We start from the raw sequence: 19,757 nt of genomic DNA, 5'->3' as shown, positions 1-19,757 counted from the left end.
TGCTCCAGGTTTCTTCCCAGTAATCGGGGAGTTTTTCCTGGCCACAGTGCGCTTGGTGGATCCTGTTGGGTCTCTAAACTATGGTGTACGGTCATAGACCTGCTCTATATATAAAGCGTCTTGAGATAACTTCTGTTGTGATTTGACGCTATACAAAAATAAATTGATTTGATTTGATTTGATCTTAAAATTCCTCTAAATAATAGTCATTTAAAATGGGTATGGTCTGTGTTCAGCAGCTTAACAGCAGAAGGGATAAAGGACTTGGAGTAACGATTTGTTCTTCTTAAGGGCACAATGAATGAGGCATTTATTATTAATTTCTAAAAGTTACTCATTTTGCAAAAAAAATAAAAGTAATTGGTCCATTTATTGTGTATAAATGTACAAATGTATATGTTTATTTTCTATATTTAAAAAATATATAATTTTAAAGTAAAAATATTTCATCTTGTTTTGTTTATTTACTCATGTAAAAAAAAAATAGCAGTAAATATATTTTATAGGCTACAAGGTATGTAGACCTCCAAGGTATGAAAGTGGAAAGAAAAGCTGTACTAGCTATGTTGCAGACTGTTTTTGACCTCTAAAAGTTTTCTCAATTCTTTGTGGAATGTAGCGTACATTGTAAAAAAGCATCAAATTTATATGTACTATGTAACTAGTGTAAATGTTTATTTTTTATATTTTTAAAAAATATATATTTTTAAAGTTAAAATATATTTTTTTAAATATTTGTTTGTATTAGCCTACTCTATAACATGATGTGTTAATAAAAAGATGAAAACGGTTGCTAAATCAATCTGAAATGTAAGTGTGGTATATTTTCAGGTCTTGCACAAGACAGCGAGGCCCCTAATTGTAAACATATGTGTGGGGGGCATACGTGGAGACACACATGGTCATACTAAGACCAGGGGCTGAAAGATAAACATGTAGGATAACAGAGCCATATATGGTCATACGCTCAGCTCAGATGTTGCCTGACATGAACCCGATATAAGGGGGCACGAGAGCCCCGAAGTGGAGGACTTTCAGATTTGACTTGAGACCTCCGGACGCTCTAGACGTCCGTTATGACATTTGTTGCTTGTTTGTAATAAACTCTATTATACCAGCAAGAACAGTGTCCTCGGAGCATCTTTTCTCATCACTTCAACAGCACTGTCGCAGGAAAGATACGACATAAGCTACCAAACTTTGAATATTACATTTATTCATAATTTCTTAAAGTTACTCAATTGCAAACAAAAAATAACAATAGTTGGTCCATTTATTGTATATACATTTATATGTTTATTTTCTATATTTAAAAAAATATATTTTTAAAGTAAAAATATTTAATCTTGTTTCGTTTATTTACTTATGTAAAAAAATAAAAATAAAATAAATAGCAGTAAATATGTTCTATAGGCTACAAGGTCTGTAGACCTCCAAGGTATGAAGGCGGAAAGAAAAGCTGCCTCACGTCCACTGTCGGACCTTCCCAGTGTGACACCCAGCGGAAGTAAACAACACTACTAGTAGCGTCATGAGCTGCATGCTGCTTGTTCAGTCAGCTGAAGACGATGTTGTAGTCGTAGTGCGGGTAACTCTTCACTTGATGATCAAACAACAATGTCTTCAGTTGAGTCTTTGAGAGAGTTTGTTAACGAGCGACTAACTGCTGCTGCTGAAGAAATATTCAGAGTTTTAGAGAAAACTATCGTCGAGCAGGAGGAAGAGATCGATCGTCAGCGCAGACTGTTGGATATCGTGTTGAAACCCGAGATCAAGTTACACAGGAGAGGTGAGGACTACTACTATGATCTTTATAAAGAGATACAGTTACACAGGAGAGGTGAGGAGAACTACTATGATCTTTATAAAGATGGGCAGTATGACTCCATGATGAGAGGCTACTGGTTGTTGGCTACTTGCAGTAGTGGTGGGGGACTTGAACCAGTGTTACCTGGAGACTGTGTTACCTGGGTTACCTGGAGACTGTGTTACCTGGGTTACCTGGAGACCGTGTTACCTGGAATCTGTGTTACCTGGGTTACCTGGAGACCGTGTTACCTGGAGACTGTGTTACCTGGGTTACCTGTAGACTGTGTTACCTGGGTTCCAACAGTATGTTAAGGACCAGACCAGAAAAGACAATATCCTGGACAAGTGTTTTGTAAGTGTTAAAGGTGTTTATGCGTCCAAGTATAGGGATGTCACGGTACCAGAAATCTAGTAGTCGATATCAATACCAGTAAATTTACACAATTCTCGATATAAAAATATGCTTTTGCATAATTTTGGTGAATTTTAAATGGGAAAAATATTCAATAACTTCACTTTTATAAAGTTTAGTGCATCAAAATGTTTTAATTAGTTTAATAAGTATAATCAGGAAGAGGCCATTGATGTGTGAAGTGATTTTGGTGGTACTACACTGCATAATACTGAAGTTATTGAATAGTTTTCTCTTTTCGGCGTTGCATTTTGTAGAAGGTCCCTGACCACTCGTCTCACCGCCGGCTGCGCATAGAGACCAACGTTATGTGTTGATTAAAATGAGGTTGTAGCTCGTTGTCTACCTTACTAGAAAGAGACGCTGTTTGTGTTTAAACAATGTTTCTGTTATGAGTTATTGACCCAGGAAGTTTGAATCTGTCAATATCTTTCCCACTTTATCGAAGTAAATCATCTAGGGGGGCTCTGTACATCAGCAATGTGTGGACAGTCAGGAATGATTGGAAGAAGTGCTCTATGAAGTAACTCGAGGGAACGAGATACCTAACTCGAGGGAACGAGATACCTAACTCGAGGGAACGAGATACCTAACTCGGGGGAACGAGATGCCTAACTCGGGGTAACGAGATACCTAACTCGGGGTAACGAGATACCTAACTCGAGGGAACGAGATACCTAACTCGGGGGAACGAGATACCAAACTCGGGGGAACGAGATACCTAACTCGGGGGAACGAGATACCTAACTCGGGGGAACGAGATACCTAACTCGAGGGAACGAGATACCTAACTCGGGGTAACGAGATACCTAACTCGGGGTAACGAGATACCTAACTCGAGGGAACGAGATACCTAACTCGAGGGAACGAGATACCTAACTCGGGGGAACGAGATACCTAACTCGGGGGAACGAGATACCTAACTCGGGGGAACGAGATACCTAACTCGGGGTAACGAGATACCTAACTCGGGGTAACGAGATACCTAACTCGAGGGAACGAGATACCTAACTCGGGGGAACGAGATACCTAACTCGGGGGAACGAGATACCTAACTCGGGGGAACGAGATACCTAACTCGAGGGAACGAGATACCTAACTCGGGGTAACGAGATACCTAACTCGGGGTAACGAGATACCTAACTCGAGGGAACGAGATACCTAACTCGGGGGAACGAGATACCTAACTCGGGGGAACGAGATACCTAACTCGGGGGAACGAGATACCTAACTCGGGGGAACGAGATACCTAACTCGGGGGAACGAGATACCTAACTCGGGGGAACGAGATACCTAACTCGGGGGAAGGAGATGATAAAAATGTTCTCCTAGGAGTCTAGGGGGGCTACGTACATAATGGTTTAAAGATATACTGGTTGTATTTGTCTGCTCAGATGTCCGTTTTTCTCTCATCACAGTAACGTTAGTATCATATTGCTTTTGTTCTCTGTCCCTCCAGAGCTCCCACAGCAACATGTCTGTAAGGAGGAGGAGGTTCCCGTTGACCAGCAGCTCTGTATTCAGGAGAGGAACTCCAGTCTGGACCAAGAGGACCCAGATCCTCCACAGATTAAAGATGAACAGGAGGAACTCTGCACCAGTCAGGAGGGAGAGCAGCTTGTACTGAAGCAGGAGACTGATTCCTTTATGTTGACTCCTACTCATGAGGAAGCTGACAACAGTGAAGTTCAGACTCTTTACTTGAATGCTGCAGAGAAAGAGTCTGTTGTCAACATGCCAGTTATAACCTCTGTGGTATCGGTACCAAACAGTGACCACCAGCTCTTCTCTCACATCTCTCATGAAGCTGAGAGCCAAGATCAGAGAGGAGGCGAGCATGGAGACTCAGGATCAACTAGAGATGCAGAGCCGAAATCACAGAAAAAACATCGCAAAAGCAGAAGTCACAGTAACAATGTAAACAACTCTAACTTGTTAGAGATTCACCGTACCACTAACACAGGTAAACAGTCTTTCAAATGTGACACATGTGGGAAAGAATTTAAGTTTAAGTTAAAATTGCAGAGACACATGAGAACCCACACAGGTGAGAAGCTGTTCGTTTGCAAAACATGTGGGAAAAGATTCAGTCACAAAACATCATTGAAGATTCATATTAGAACCCACACAGGTGAGAAACCGTTTACTTGTAAAACATGTGGAAAAGGTTTCATACAAACTAGTCAATTGACAGTCCACATGAGAACCCACACAGGTGAGAAGCCATATTCTTGCAAAACATGTGAGAAAAAATTCAGTCGGTCATCAGCATTGAAGAGTCATATACGAACCCACACAGGTGAGAAGTCATTTACTTGTAAAACATGTGGGAAAGCTTTCATACAAAGTTTTGAATTGACAGTCCACATGAGAGTCCATACAGGCGAGAAGCCATATTCTTGCGAAACATGTGGGAAAACATTCAGTCAGACTTCATCATTGAAGAGTCATATAAGAACCCACATTGGTGAGAAGCCATATTCTTGCAAAACATGTGGAAAAGATTTCGGACGTAACAATAGCTTGTTGGTCCACATGAGAATGCACACAGGTGAGAGGCCGTTTACTTGTAAAACATGTGGGAAAGATTTCAGACTTAATGGTGAATTGACAGTTCACATGAGAACTCACACAGGTGAGAAGCCGTATTTTTGCAAAACATGTGAGAAAACATTCACTCAGGCATCATCATTGAAGAGTCATATGAGAACCCACACAGGTGAGAAGCCGTACATTTGCAAAACATGTGGAAAAGCTTTCAGACTGAATGATCAATTGACAGTCCACATGAGAACCCACACAGGTGAGGAGCCGTTTACTTGTAAAACATGTGGAAAACATTTCGCATTTAATAGTAACTTGTTGGTCCACATGAAATCCCACACAGGTGAGAAACCATATTCTTGCGAAACATGTGGAAAAAAATTCTGTCTGCCACAATCATTGAAGACTCACATAAGAACCCACACAGGTGAGAAGCCGTACATTTGCAAAACATGTGGAAAAGCTTTCAGACTGAGTGTTCAATTGACAGTCCACATGAGAACCCACACAGGTGAGACGCCGTTTTCTTGTAAAACATGTGGGAAAGATTTTAGACTTAATAGTGAATTGACAGTCCACATGAGAACCCATACAGGCGAGAAGCCATATTCTTGCAAAACATGTGGGAAAGATTTCAGTCAGGCATCATCATTGACAGTCCACATGAGAACCCACACAGGTGAGAAGCCGTTTATTTGCAAAACATGTGGGAAAGATTTCGGACATAATAGTAGCTTGATGGTCCACATGAGAAGAATCCACACTGGTGAGAAGCCGTAACTTCGTAAGACCTGTGGGAAACGATTCTTTGTAGTGCTTGAATTGAAAAGGCATATACGAGTGCATACAGACAAGTAGTTTTCTATTTGAACCCACGCAAGTCAGGAGTCACATAACTGCAACACTTTTGGAAAAAGATTTTCTCAAATCACATTCTTGAGAAAACACCTGAGGGTCAATATACACAGGAGAAACCATAGAGGTGAATCTCTTGTGGAGAGGTGTTCACTAACTGAATGAAATACACTTTTGCAATAGCTACATCTTTGTAACTGAATGTAAAATGTTTGCCACAAAAATGAGATGTCAATATGTTAGTATAAAGGTTCCCTTCATTTGACTGTATTCCTTATATTTCTGTTAGAAACCGTTTTTCTTTGAAAAATCGTAATCTCCCAAATCAAGGAAAAGTGTTTGTTTCACAGTGAGTGGGCAGTAGTGGCTGTTAATGATGTGATCTTGATGGTTGTTGGTTTTGACAAAATATTCACTCACAAAATATCTCAGAATGTATGCAATATTGTAATTCTTCACCACTTTTAACCCCAAAACATTTAAATATGATGTCATTATGTGGCACTGACATGGGCATTGTACATAATGATTTGTCTGAGTTTGAACATGTTTTTCTCGTATTTCCGTTCTTACTCAACATTTTTAATGCACTGTGAATTACACTGTTTTTTTTACTTAAACAATTTGAATTCTTCTTCTTTCGCTGCTCATTTGTTTTTGTATTTTTTATTTTTATTTTTACAATAAATGTCACAGCAGCAGTTGGTAGCCTAAGTTTTTTTGTATTAGTCTACTATATAACATGATATATTGATACAAATATAAAAATAAAAAAAGTGGTTGCTAAATCAATCTGAAATACCAAACTTTGAATAAGGCATTTATGAATAATTTCTAAAAGTTGCTCATTTTGCAACAAAAAAGAAGAATATTTGGTCAATTTATTATATGTACATCTCTACTCTGCCCAATTCTGACGAGACATGTCTTTACTTATGTTCACTGGAAATGAAAATAGCCTACTTAGTAAATTATACCATCAAACTTGTGTACCTTTTTGGAAGGTTCCACATTTAAATATCAAGATGAATAAATTCCTAGCTATACTGCAGACTGTTTTTGACCTCTAAAAGTTTTCTCAATTCCTTGAGGAATGTAGCCTACATAGTAAAAAAGCATCAAACTTATATGTACTATATAACAAATGTATGTGTTTATTTTCTATATTTGAAAATATACATATTTTTAAAGTTAAAATAACGGGGCAAAATGACTCATAATGGTTTAAAGACATACTGGTTGTATTTGTCTGCTCAGATGTCTGTTTTTCTCTCATCACAGTAACGTTAGTATCATATTGCTTTTGTTCTCTGTCCCTCCAGAGCTCCCACAGCAACATGTCTGTAAGGAGGAGGAGGTTCCCGTTGACCAGCAGCTCTGTATTCAGGAGAGGAACTCCAGTCTGGACCAAGAGGACCCAGATCCTCCACAGATTAAAGAGGAACAGGAGGAACTCTGCACCAGTCAGGAGGGAGAGCAGCTTGAACTGAAGCAGGAGACTGAGACCTTTATGTTGACTCCTACTCATGAGGAAGCTGACCACAGTGAAGATCAGACTCTTTACTTGAATGCTGCAGAGAAACAGCCTGTTGTCAACATGCCAGTTATAACTTCTGTGGTATCGGTAGCAAACAGTGATCACCAGCTCTTCTCTCACATCTCTCATGAAGCTGTGAGCCAAGATCAGAGAGGAGGCGAGCATGGAGACTCAGGATCAACTAGAGATGCAGAGCCGGAATCACAGAAAAAACATCGCAAAAGCAGAAGTCACAGTAACAATGTAAAGAACTCTAACTTGTTAGAGATTCACCGTACCACTAACACAGGTAAACAGTCTTTCAGCTGTGACACATGTGGGAAAACATTCACTTGCATGTCATCATTGAAGATTCATATAAGAACCCACACTGGTGAGAAGCCATATTCTTGTAAAACATGTGGGAAAGCTTTCAGACTGAATGGTCAATTGGCAGTCCATATGAGAACCCATACAGGTGAGAAGCCGTTCATTTACAAAACATGTGGGAAAAGATTCGGTCACGTAACATCATTGAAGACTCATATGGGAACCCACACAGGTGAGAAACCGTTTACTTGTAAAACATGTGGGAAAAATTTCATCCGTAATAGAGAATTGACAGTCCACATGAGAGTCCATACAGGCGAGAAGCCGTATTCTTGCAAAACATGTGGTACGAAATTCAGTCAGGCTTCATCATTGAGGAGTCATATAAGAACCCACACTGGTGAGAAGCCATATTCTTGCAAAACATGTGGAAAAGATTTTGGTAGTAACAGTAACTTCTTGGTCCACATGAGAATCCACACAGGTGAGAAGCCGTTTACTTGTGAAACATGTGGGAAAGGTTTTGTATGTAATGGTAACTTGATGGTCCACATGAGAAGAATCCACACTGGTGAGAAGCCGTAACTTCGTAAGACCTGTGGGAAAAGATTCTCTGGAGTGCTTGAATTGAAAATGCATATACGAGTGAATACAGACAAGTAGTTTTCTAATTGAACCCACACAAGTCAGGAGCCACATAATTGCAACACGTGCGGAAAAAGATTTTCTCAAATCACATTCTTGAGAAAACACCTGAGGGTCAATATACACAGGAGAAACCATAGAGGTGAATCTCTTGTGGAGAGGTGTTCACTAACTGAATGAAATACACTTTTGCAATAGCTACATCTTTGTAACCGAATGTGAAATGTTTGCCACAAAAATGAGATGTCAATATGTTAGTATAAAGGTTCCCATCATTTGACTGTATTCCTTATATTTCTGTTAGAAACAGCTTTTCTTTGAAAAATCGTAATCTCACAAATCAAGGAAAAGTGTTAGTTTCACAGTGAGTGGGCAGTAGTGGCTATTAATGATGTGATCTTGATGGTTGTTGGTTTTTTTGACAAAATATTCACTCACAAAATATCTCAGAATGTATGCAATATTGTAATTCTTCACCACTTTTAACCCAAAAACATTTAAATATGATGTCATTATGTGCAACTTACATGGGCATTGTGCATAATGAGTTGTCTCAGTTTGAATATGTTTTGCTCGTATTTCCGTTCTTACTCAACATTTTTAATGCACTGTGAATTACAAACAACAGTTGGTCCATTTATAGTGTATAAATTTAAATGTTTATTTTCTATATTTAAAAAAAAAAAAATTTTAAAGTAAAAATATTTCATCTTGTTTCGTTTATTTACTTGTGTAAAAAAAAAAAAAAAAATAGCAGCAAATATATTTTATGATGTATTAATAAAAAGATGAAAAACGGTTGCTAAATCAATCTGAAATGTAAGCTACCAAACTTTGAATGAGGCATTTATTAATATTTTTTTAAGTTGCCCATTTTGCAACAAAAAATAACAATAGTTATCCATTTATTGTGTATAAATGTATATGTTTATTTTCTATATTTAAAAAATATATATATTTTTAAAGTTAAAATATTTAATCTTGTTTTATTTATTTACTTATGTAAAAAAAAAAATATATAAATATGTATATATATATATATATATATATATATATATATACACACCTTGTAGCCTATAAAACATATTAGTAAATATGTTCTATAGGCTACAAGGTCTGTAGACCTCCAAGGTATGAAGGCGGGGAAAAAAGCTTTCTCACGTCCACTGTCGGACCTTCCCAGTGTGACACCCAGCAGAAGTAAACAACACTACTAGTAGCGTTATGAGCTGCATGCTGCTTGTTCAGTCAGCTGAAGACGATGTTGTAGTCGTAGTGCGGGTAACTCTTCACTTGATGATCAAACAACAATGTCTTCAGTTGAGTCTTTGAGAGAGTTTGTTAACGAGCGACTAACTGCTGCTGCTGAAGAAATATTCAGAGTTTTAGAGAAAACTATCGTCGAGCAGGAGGAAGAGATCGATCGTCAGCGCAGACTGTTGGATATCGTGTTGAAACCCGAGATCAAGTTACACAGGAGAGGTGAGGACTACTACTATGATCTTTATAAAGAGATACAGTTACACAGGAGAGGTGAGGAGAACTACTATGATCTTTTAACAAACTAATAATGGTTTAAAGACATAGTGGAGACTGTGGTAAGTTGAGCCATCTTCTGTATCTAGGCAACTGTGATTATGTTTTTTTTCATTAGACCATAAATTCAGGAAGTACCCATCATTTCTATCTTGCTGTGATGGAGAGAAGCACATGGGAGAAGTAGTGAGTACTTTTTTTTAATGTCAGGAATAATGACTGTTAGGTCAAATCAAATTTATCCAGGTCTAAAAATATATATTACACATGTTGGTGATTTACTAAGGTATAACACCGTGTTAGTAACTTCGCTAAAGATGAGCCTGAATTGCTAAGCCAGGCCATTTTTTCCAAAATGTTAGCTATGGGGCAAAGTGAGCCAAAGGCTACGGGGTAAGTTGAGCCACCGACTCACTAATATTCTACTATTATTCTGAGCCACTGGCTCAACTTACCCCACCATAAGGCACTTAAAGGGACTATTTGTAACTTTCAGAAATGCTTCTTAACAGCGACACCTGTGGCCGTGAAATCAACGAAAGTCAGCGTCGGGCTCGCGCTTGCTCGCTCTAAATATACCTGAACAAGCATCACTCAAAACAGTGAGGCGACACACGTCAGCTAAAACCACAATATCACTCTATATTTCAGCTGCTTGGCAGTAATGTTAGCTGACCAGACGAAGGTCTCTCCATGAACATGATTTAGATCTGATCCTAGTGTTGGCTTTTCCTGCCTAAGTGCAGGCTGATGCAGCGGAGCTCTGCAGCGTGTCTCCTCTGCTCTCTCCGCCCGCAGCCGGAGAGCAGAGGAGACACCAGCACCCAGTCGGTAACGAGAAGCCTACGTAAATCTCTGTAGAGCTCTGTCACTTCACAAGACACGGGAAACCTCTGTTGGTCTGGAGGAGCTGCAGAAGTTATTTCTGCACAAACGTCCCCTGTGCATTCACTAGATATTCTCAGAGCTAAACTAACTCTTCTGCAGTGTGGAGTGAGCACGCGTTCACGTCTAGAGGTGAAGCGAGCTGAGCTGTCTGAGTGAAGGCGAGCAGGCAGATGAGGAGTGTACAGCGGCTACACGCGAACGCGCATATGGGAGCGCACATGTGTGACGACCCGCTACATTTATGCGCGTACAAAGTTACAAATAGTCCCTTTAAGTTCAATTAATTCTCTGAAGTATAAAAGGGTATTACCGTTGAGTGTTACATACAGAAAAATATACGAAAGGCTGGGCCACTCACTGGAGGTGAGGTATATTGCCTCACCTCCAGTGTATTAAAGTTAACAAAATTAATGAAATGAGGTAAATTATGCTTGATGCTTGAATATGCTTAAAGAAAAAAAAAAACATCCTACATCACAACTTTCCATTAATGGGTTTCCATGTATTTTGTTACAGAAAGGGTTGACAGCTCATTCTCCAAACAGCAGCCTGAGATTGCTTCTTAGTCAGGATGGTGATCCCCCTTCACATACCTGTATACAGGGGGGACAACAAGGGGACAAGGGGATGGGTATATTGAAGCTAGTTATGCAAATAAGTTATTGGGGTTGTTAACAGATCAACTAACGTTTGTTATAAAATGCTATCAACTTTAATTGACTGAATTTATTAAGTAATTGGGCTTGTGAACTCATGAATACTGCATAATATATTTTAACTCACCTATAATGGGAACAGCGCCGCACTTAGTGGGAGCAGTGATGCTGCGCTTTGGACTGAACGATGGCTGGCAGGTCGGGAGTAAGTTTGGTGGTTGAGATGCGAAGGACAACACAGAGATGGCTGCCGGTCATTTTGGTTCTCAGTCTGTTTTCATTTCATAGTTAACAGAGAAAATGTTTGCTCACATATGTATGCTGAGCCGAACAGACTCGCATCAGAGGAAACTTGGCCTTTTCCAAGCTCCGGTAGAAGTCGGGTAGAGAGAGAAGCTGATGCTGATTCTTCAGAGAATCATCTCACTGCATTTCGATAAGTTCTAATAGCAGACTCTCTTCCACTTCTTCTGCATCCATCAGGAAGGGAGTCGAGAACAGCATGATTTCTTTCTCAATGACAAAAAAATCTTGGAAGCGCTCACTGAATTCTGTCAAGAAAAATATGACGACAGACACATATTTCTCCTTTTTAGCAGAACGGTTGACCTCTGGAAAAGCAACTTTGATTTCGGACAGCGTGGGGAAGTGCGCGACATTAAAGCTGCGTAGTTGTGTCTCAAAGAGACGAAGCTTCGCACGGAATGCTTTCATGTGTGCGTAAAGTTGTGGTACAAGCTGGTCTTTGCCTTGCAGACTCTTGTTCAGTGTGTTGAGATGATCAGTAAGATCTACTAGAAATGCCAGGTCTGCCAACCTTAGAGGGTCACTCAGTTCATGAAGAGGTCGTTCTTTCTCTTTCAAAAACTGGTCAATTTCCGCAGTTGGCCCGCGGGCCGTAGTTTGGACACCCCTGGTTTAAAGACATACTGGTTGTATTTGTCTGCTCAGATGTCTGTTTTTCTCTCATCACAGTAACGTTAGTATCATATTGCTTTTGTTCTCTGTCCCTCCAGAGCTCCCACAGCAACATGTCTGTAAGGAGGAGGAGGTTCCCGTTGACCAGCAGCTCTGTATTCAGGAGAGGAACTCCAGTCTGGACCAAGAGGACCCAGATCCTCCACAGATTAAAGAGGAACAGGAGGTACTCTGCACCAGTCAGGAGGGAGAGCAGCTTGTACTGAAGCAGGAGACTGATTCCTTTATGTTGACTCCTACTCATGAGGAAGCTGACCACAGTGAAGATCACACTCTTTACTTGAATGCTGCAGAGAAACAGTCTGTTGTCAACATGCCAGTTATAACCTCTGTGGTATCGGTACACATGAGAACCCACACAAGTGAGAAGCTGTACGTTTGCAAAACATGTGGGAAAAGATTCGATGACAAAACATCATTGAAGATTCATATTAGAACCCACACAGGTGAGAAGCCATTTACTTGTAAGACATGTGGGAGAGCTTTCAGACTGAATGGTGAATTGACAGTCCACATGAGAGTCCATACAGGCGAGAAGCCGTATTCTTGCAAAACATGTGGAAAAAAATTCAGTCAGACGTCAGCATTGAAGACTCATATGAGAACCCACACTGGTGAGAGGCCATATTCTTGTAAGACATGTGGGAGAGCTTTCAGACTGAATGGTGAATTGACAGTCCACATGAGAGTCCATACAGGCGAGAAGCCGTATTCTTGCAAAACATGTGGAAAAAAATTCAGTCAGACGTCATCATTGAAGACTCATATGAGAACCCACACTGGTGAGAAGCCATATTCTTGCAAAACATGTGGAAAACATTTTGGAAGTAAAAGTAACTTAATGATCCACATGAAAATGCACACAGGCGAGAAGCCGTATTCTTGCAAAACATGTGGAAAAAAATTCAGTCGGGCTTCGACATTGAAGAGTCATATAATAATCCACACTGGTGAGAAGCCATATCCTTGCAAAACATGTGGAAAAGATTTCAGACATAAAAGTAGCTTTTTGGTCCACATGAGAATCCACACAGGTGAGAAGCCGTTTACTTGTGAAACATGTGGGGAAAGTTTCACACAAAATAGTGAATTGAAAGTCCACATGAGAACCCATACAGGTGAGAAGCCGTATTCTTGCCTAACATGTGGAAAAAAATTCAGTCAGACGTCATCATTGAAGACTCATATGAGAACCCACACTGATGAGAGGACATATTCTTGTAAAACATGTGGAAAAGATTTCATGTGTAGTGGTGATTTGACAATCCACATGAGAACGCACACAGGTGAGAAGCCGTTTACTTGTAAAACATGTGGGAAAGGTTTCGTAGGTAGTAGTAACTTGTTGGTCCACATGAGAAGATTCCACACTGGTGAGAAGCCGTAACTTTGTGAGACCTGTGGGAAAAGATTCCTTTGCTAACATAACATTACTTTATTATTTTTATTTCATCATATATAATTTTTTATTAAAGAAAATAGCATCACTTTTGTAATGAAATAATTGTTTACATGTAGGAGTATTGTAATTCTTCACCACCTTTTACCCCGAAACATTTGAATATTATATCATTATGTGGCACTGACACTGCATAATGATTTTTCTTACTTTAAACATGCTTGGCTAGTTCTTCTGCTCTTAATTAACACTTTGATTACACTGTGGTATTCCTACTTAATATAAATTCTCCTTCCACCGCTGCTTATTTGTTTGTTTATTTTTGCACACAATGATTATCTCCGAAGTAACAAAAAGCGTGTAGTAAAAGTCGTAGTTCACTAAAGAGTACCAAATATTCTTGTGGAATGAACAAGATACATGTATGTTGCTACACACAAGTTTGAATAAATGTTAATGCAGCAGTCAGTAGCTTTTTAGGGAGTTTTTTTGTATTCGCTTTCTCTGTAACGTTTAAAATTTCACTTTATAATGTTTCGAATAACAGCCCCGAGACCAAAGATGAAGAATTAGCCTTATTATAACTTTATTTATCCCCAAGGGGTCAATTCATGCGTAGCATTCCCAGTCCATACATCCATACATACAACAGACAACCAATAATTAAAGTCAAAGGAAACATATTAAAGGCATGGGGCAGTTGGAGGGACACGTTATGATAAGAACCATATAAATACATAGGATTATAGCAATAAAAGCCAAATAATAAGGAACAATATATAAGAACAGCATATCTTAAAATTCTTCTAAATACAGTCATTTAAAATGGGTATAGTCTGTGTTCAGCAGCTTAACAGCAGAAGGGATAAAGGACTTGGAGTAACGATTTGTTCTCCTTAAGGGCACAATGAATGAGGCATTTATTATTAATTTCTAAAAGTTACTCATTTTCCACAAAAAAATAACAATAGTTGGTCCATTTATTGTGTATAAATGTACAAATGTATATGTTTATTTTCTATATTTAAAAAAAATATTTTTAAAGTAAAAATATTTCATCTTGTTTTGTTTATTTACTTGTGTAAAAAAAAAATAGCAGTAAATATATTTTATAGGCTACAAGGTATGTAGAACTCCAAGGTATGAAAGTGGAAAGAAAAGCTGTACTAGCTATACTGCAGACTGTTTTTGACCTCTAAAAGTTTTCTCAATTCTTTGAGGAATGTAGCGTACATTGTAAAAAAAAGCATCAAATTTATATGTACTATGTAACTAATGTATATGTTTATTTTTTATATTTTTAAAAAATATATATTTTTAAAGTTAAAATATATATTTTTAAATATTTGTTTGTATTAGCCTACTCTATAACATGATGTGTTAATAAAAAGATGAAAACGGTTGCTAAATCAATCTGAAATGTAAGCTACCAAACATTGAATATTACATTTATTAATAATTTCTTAAAGTTTCTCATTTGCAAAGAAAAAATAACAATAGTTGGTCCATTTATTGTATATACATTTATATGTTTATTTTCTATATTTAAAAAAATATTTTTAAAGTAAAAATATTTAATCATGTTTCGTTTATTTACTTATGTAAAAAAAATAAAATTAAAAAAATAGCAGTAAATATGTTCTATAGGCTACAAGGTCTGTAGACCTCCAAGGTATGAAGGCGGAAAGAAAAGCTGCCTCACGTCCACTGTCGGACCTTCCCAGTGTGACACCCAGCGGAAGTAAACAACACTACTAGTAGCGTTATGAGCTGCATGCTGCTTTGTTCAGTCAGCTGAAGACGATGTTGTAGTCGCAGTGCGGGTAACTCTTCACTTGATGATCAAACAACAATGTCTTCAGTTGAGTCTTTGAGAGAGTTTGTTAACGAGCGACTAACTGCTGCTGCTGAAGAAATATTCAGAGTTTTAGAGAAAACTATCGTCGAGCAGGAGGAAGAGATCGATCGTCAGCGCAGACTGTTGGATATCGTGTTGAAACCCGAGATCAAGTTACACAGGAGAGGTGAGGACTACTACTATGATCTTTATAAAGATATACAGTTACACAGGAGAGGTGAGGAGAACTAGTGATGGCGAGATGAAGCCTCATGAAGCTTTGAAGCTTTCCAGCAAATTGGTTCGGAAAAGGGTTCATTGCTCGAGGCTTCATGTGCTCACGAAACCACCTGGTGGTCAAAGAGTGTAAAACAGACAAATATGATCTTAACCATGTGATAAGATAAGATACTCCTTTATTAGTCCCGCAGTGGGGACATTTGCAGTGTACAGCAGCAAAGGGGATAGTGCAAGAAACAAGATGCATCAGCTGACACAGTAAAAAAGAGCTAAACAAAGTGTAACAAAATATGAACCAAGTATAAAGATTGGAAGTATAAAAATAGGAGTCTATACAGTATTGGCAATAAACAGACTATTAACAAAATTGCACAAGTGGAAAATGATATTGCACAGTGAGAATTAAATGAAAATCCACCTGAAAATATCAGGTTATTGTCAGTTTGTCAGTTGTTGGTGTGTAAGTGTAAGTGCTCTACTGGGATCAGTGCTGGTTGTGGTCTACTGGGAACACAGATCTGTGATATACTGTATTTTGCGCCAGTAAAGGCTTTTGGGAATGACTATAAACAATGAAAAAAAATCTATTACCATGTAATCAATTTATATATATATACACACAGGAAACCAGAAATGGTTGTATACTGCAACCAACCTTCATAGAAGTGCCTTTAAAGGACGCCCCACATGTTCTCAACAGGTCATATTCAGCGCCACACGCTCCAAGCAGAAAATAAACTCTAACTGTGGCCTGCGGTGTCCGACTTTCATGGGAATGCACGACAGCGGGTAACCCAACGTGCGCTTTCCCCCAACGTGCACACGGGGGCGAGGGCCCGATCATCGCTGCTTGCAGCTTTAATTATATTTAGATTTATATTATATAATATAATATATTACCCTTTGTTGAATAAATGCTTTCAAAAGAAGCATTTTAACATCAATGGTGCTCACTGACTACCTGGCACTGCAGCAGCAACTCTGTCAACACAGACGCTGTTTGCACGTCTGGCATTACGTGTACGGAACACCGTACCACAGCTCCGCAATGACATTTTAGAAAATGCCAATTTAACGTTAGTTAAATATCTGTTAAAAATAAAACAGGATTTTGTAAAATGATGGTGAATTACTTTTCAGAAAGAAGCACCGTTGGCGCTTAGACACTATGGTTAGACACTATGGTTAGCCTATGGGACTAACTATTTACTGCTACTTCCGCTACCTCACCGGAAGTTACGGCCCCAATCATTTCTACAGTAACGCACCTGAGAATAAGATGGATTGCTTTTGTTCTCTGTCCCTCCAGAGCTCCCACAGCAACATGTCTGTAAGGAGGAGGAGGTTCCCGTTGACCAGCAGCTCTGTATTCAGGAGAGGAACTCCAGTCTGGACCAAGAGGACCCAGATCCTCCACAGATTAAAGAGGAACAAGAGGAACTCTGCACCAGTCAGGAGGGAGAGCAGCTTGTACTGAAGCAGGAGACTGATTCCTTTATGTTGACTCCTACTCATGAGGAAGCTGACCACAGTGAAGATCAGACTCTTTACTTGAATGCTGCAGAGAAAGAGTCTGTTGTCAACATGCCAGTTATAACCTCTGTGGTATCTGTAGCAAACAGTGACCACCAGCTCTTCTCTCACATCTCTCATGAAGCTGTGAGCCAAGATCAGAGAGGAGGCGAGCATGGAGACTCAGGATCAACTAGAGATGCAGAGCCAAAATCACAGAAAAGACTTTGCAAAAGCAGAAGTCACAGTAACAATGTAAACAACTCTAACTTGTTAGAGATTCACCGTACCACTAACACAGGTAAACAGTCTTTCAAATGTGACACATGTGGGAAAGATTTTAAGTATGATTTTTAAATTGAAGATACACATGAGAATCCACACAGGTGAGAGGCCGTTTACTTGTAAAACATGTGGGAAAGATTTCAAACAAAGTAGAGATTTGACAGTCCACATGAGAGTCCATACAGGCGAGAAGCCGTATACTTGCAAATCATGTGAGAAAACATTCACTCAGGCATCATCATTGAAGAGTCATATAGGAACCCACACAGGTGAGAAGCCATATTCTTGCAAAACATGTGGAAAAGCTTTCAGACTGAATGATCAATTAACAGTCCACATGAGAACCCACACAGGTGAGAAACCGTTTACTTGTATGACATGTGGGAAATATTTCAGACTGAATGATCAATTAACAGTCCACATGAGAACCCACACAGGTGAGAAGCCGTTTACTTGTAAAACATGTGGGAAAGATTTTGGACATAATAGTAGCTTGACAGTCCACATGAGGAACCACACAGGTGAGAAGCCGTTTACTTGTAAAACATGTGGTAAAGATTTCAGACATAATAGTAGCTTGATGAGCCACATGAAAATCCACACAGGTGAGAAGCCGTTTACTTGCAAAACATGTGGGAAAGATTTCGGATGTAATAGTAACTTGATGGTCCACATGAGAGTCCACACAGGCGAGAAGCCATATTCTTGCCTAAAATGTGGGAAAACATTCAGTCAGACTTCATCATTGAAGAGTCATATAAGAACCCACACTGGTTAGAAGCCATATTCTTGCAAAATATGTGGAAAAGCTTTCAGACTGAATGAACAATTGACAGTCCACATGAGATCCCACACAGGTGAGAAGCCGTTTACTTGCAAAACATGTGGGAAAGATTTCGGATGTAGTAGTAACTTGATGGTCCACATGAGAAGAATCCACACTGGTGAGAAGCCGTTTACTTGTAAAACATGTGGAAAAGGTTTCATACAAACTAGTCAATTGACAGTCCACATGAGAACCCATACAGGCGAGAAGCCATATTCTTGCAAAACATGTGGGAAAAGATTCAGTCAGGCATCAACATTGAAGAGTCATATAAGAACCCACACAGGTGAGAGGCCGTTTACTTGTAAAACATGTGCGAAAGATTTCAAACAAAGTAGAGATTTGACAGTCCACATGAGAACCCACACAGGTGAGAAGCCGTTTACTTGTAAAACATGTGGGAAAGATTTCGGATGTAGTAGTAACTTGATGGTCCACATGAGAAGAATCCACACTGGTGAGAAGCCGTTTACTTGTAAAACCTGTGGGAAAGATTTCGAATGTAATAATAACTTGATGGTCCACATGAGAACTCACACAGGCGAGAAGCCATATTCTTGCAAAACATGTGAGAAAACATTCACTCGGACATCATCATTGAAGAGTCATATAGGAACCCACACAGGTGAGAAGCCGTTTACTTGTAAAACATGTGGGAAAGATTTCGGACATAATAGTAGCTTGACAGTCCACATGAGAAACCACACAGGTGAGAAGCCGTTTACTTGTAAAACCTGTGGGAAAGATTTCGGACATAATAGTAGCTTGACAGTCCACATGAGAACCCACACAGGTGAGAAGCCGTTTACTTGTAAAACATGTGGGAAAGATTTCGGATGTAGTAGTAACTTGATGGTCCACATGAGAAGAATCCACACTGGTGAGAAGCCGTAACTTCGTAAGACCTGTGGGAAAAGATTCTTTGTAGTGCTTGAATTGAAAAGGCATATACGAGTGAATACAGACAAGTAGTGTTCTATTTGAACCCACGCAAGTCAGGAGCCACATAATTGCAACACTTGTGGAAAAAGATTTTCTCAAATCACATTCTTGAGAAAACACCTGAGGGTCAATATACACAGGAGAAACCATAGAGGTGAATCTCTTGTGGAGAGGTGTTCACTAACTGAATGAAATACACTTTTGCAATAGCTACATCTTTGTAACTGAATGTAAAATGTTTTCCACAAAAATTAGATGTCAATATGTTAGTATAAAGGTTCCCTTCATTTGAATGTATTACTTATATTTCTGTTAGAAACAGTATTTCTTTGAAACAATCTTCATCTCCCAAATCAAGGAAAAGTGTTAGTTTCACAGTTAAACATGTTTTGCTCGTATTTCCGTTCTTACTCAACATTTTGAATGCACTGAATTACACTGTGGTATTTCTACTTAAACAATTTGAATTCTTCTTCCTTCGCTGCTTATTTGTTTTTTTGTTTTTTCATGCTAAATCATTGACTGCTATTAAACAAAAAATAAAAAA

General features: G+C 39.0%; 2 protein-coding genes and 1 pseudogene across 3 annotated transcripts; all 3 read left to right on the top strand.

Annotated features, from left to right (window-relative positions):
- Positions 1–1,617: 1,617 nt before the first annotated feature.
- LOC141760256 (uncharacterized) lies at positions 1,618–5,545 on the top strand. 2 transcript variants are annotated; one of them, XM_074622919.1, is made up of 3 exons: positions 1,618–1,789; positions 3,681–4,436; positions 4,521–5,545. In XM_074622919.1, the coding sequence occupies exons 1-3, from the start codon at positions 1,618–1,620 to the stop codon at positions 5,543–5,545; spliced, it is 1,953 nt and encodes a 650-aa protein (XP_074479020.1). The 2 variants fall into 2 exon arrangements, with proteins under 2 accessions (XP_074479020.1, XP_074479019.1); XM_074622918.1 differs by having other exon boundaries at positions 3,681–5,545.
- A 1,672-nt stretch (positions 5,546–7,217) lies between these two features.
- LOC141761299 (uncharacterized) lies at positions 7,218–8,051 on the top strand. The gene is made up of 2 exons (XM_074624633.1): positions 7,218–7,314; positions 7,423–8,051. Exons 1-2 carry the CDS (start codon positions 7,218–7,220, stop codon positions 8,049–8,051), a joined length of 726 nt encoding a protein of 241 aa, XP_074480734.1.
- Positions 8,052–17,229: 9,178 nt separating this feature from the next.
- LOC141761298 (uncharacterized) lies at positions 17,230–18,304 on the top strand (annotated as a pseudogene).
- The last annotated feature ends 1,453 nt before the right edge of the window (positions 18,305–19,757 follow it).

This window comes from Sebastes fasciatus, chromosome 22 (assembly GCF_043250625.1).
Source record: "Sebastes fasciatus isolate fSebFas1 chromosome 22, fSebFas1.pri, whole genome shotgun sequence".
Taxonomy (NCBI): Eukaryota; Metazoa; Chordata; class Actinopteri; order Perciformes; family Sebastidae; genus Sebastes; species Sebastes fasciatus.
The sequence above is the reverse complement of the archived record's forward strand: the minus strand, read 5'-3'. Positions and strand labels throughout refer to the sequence as shown.

Bases quoted from the DNA above. Each gene is read 5' to 3' on its own strand.
- LOC141761299 (XM_074624633.1), top strand. From the start codon at position 7,218: ATGCCAGTTATAACTTCTGTGGTATCGGTAGCAAACAGTGATCACCAG. The intron at 7,315-7,422 runs GCGAGCATGGAG...CTAACTTGTTAG, and splicing joins GAGCCAAGATCAGAGAGGAG to AGATTCACCGTACCACTAAC.
- LOC141760256 (XM_074622918.1), top strand. From the start codon at position 1,618: ATGTCTTCAGTTGAGTCTTTGAGAGAGTTTGTTAACGAGCGACTAACT. The intron at 1,790-3,680 runs GTGAGGACTACT...CTGTCCCTCCAG, and splicing joins GATCAAGTTACACAGGAGAG to AGCTCCCACAGCAACATGTC.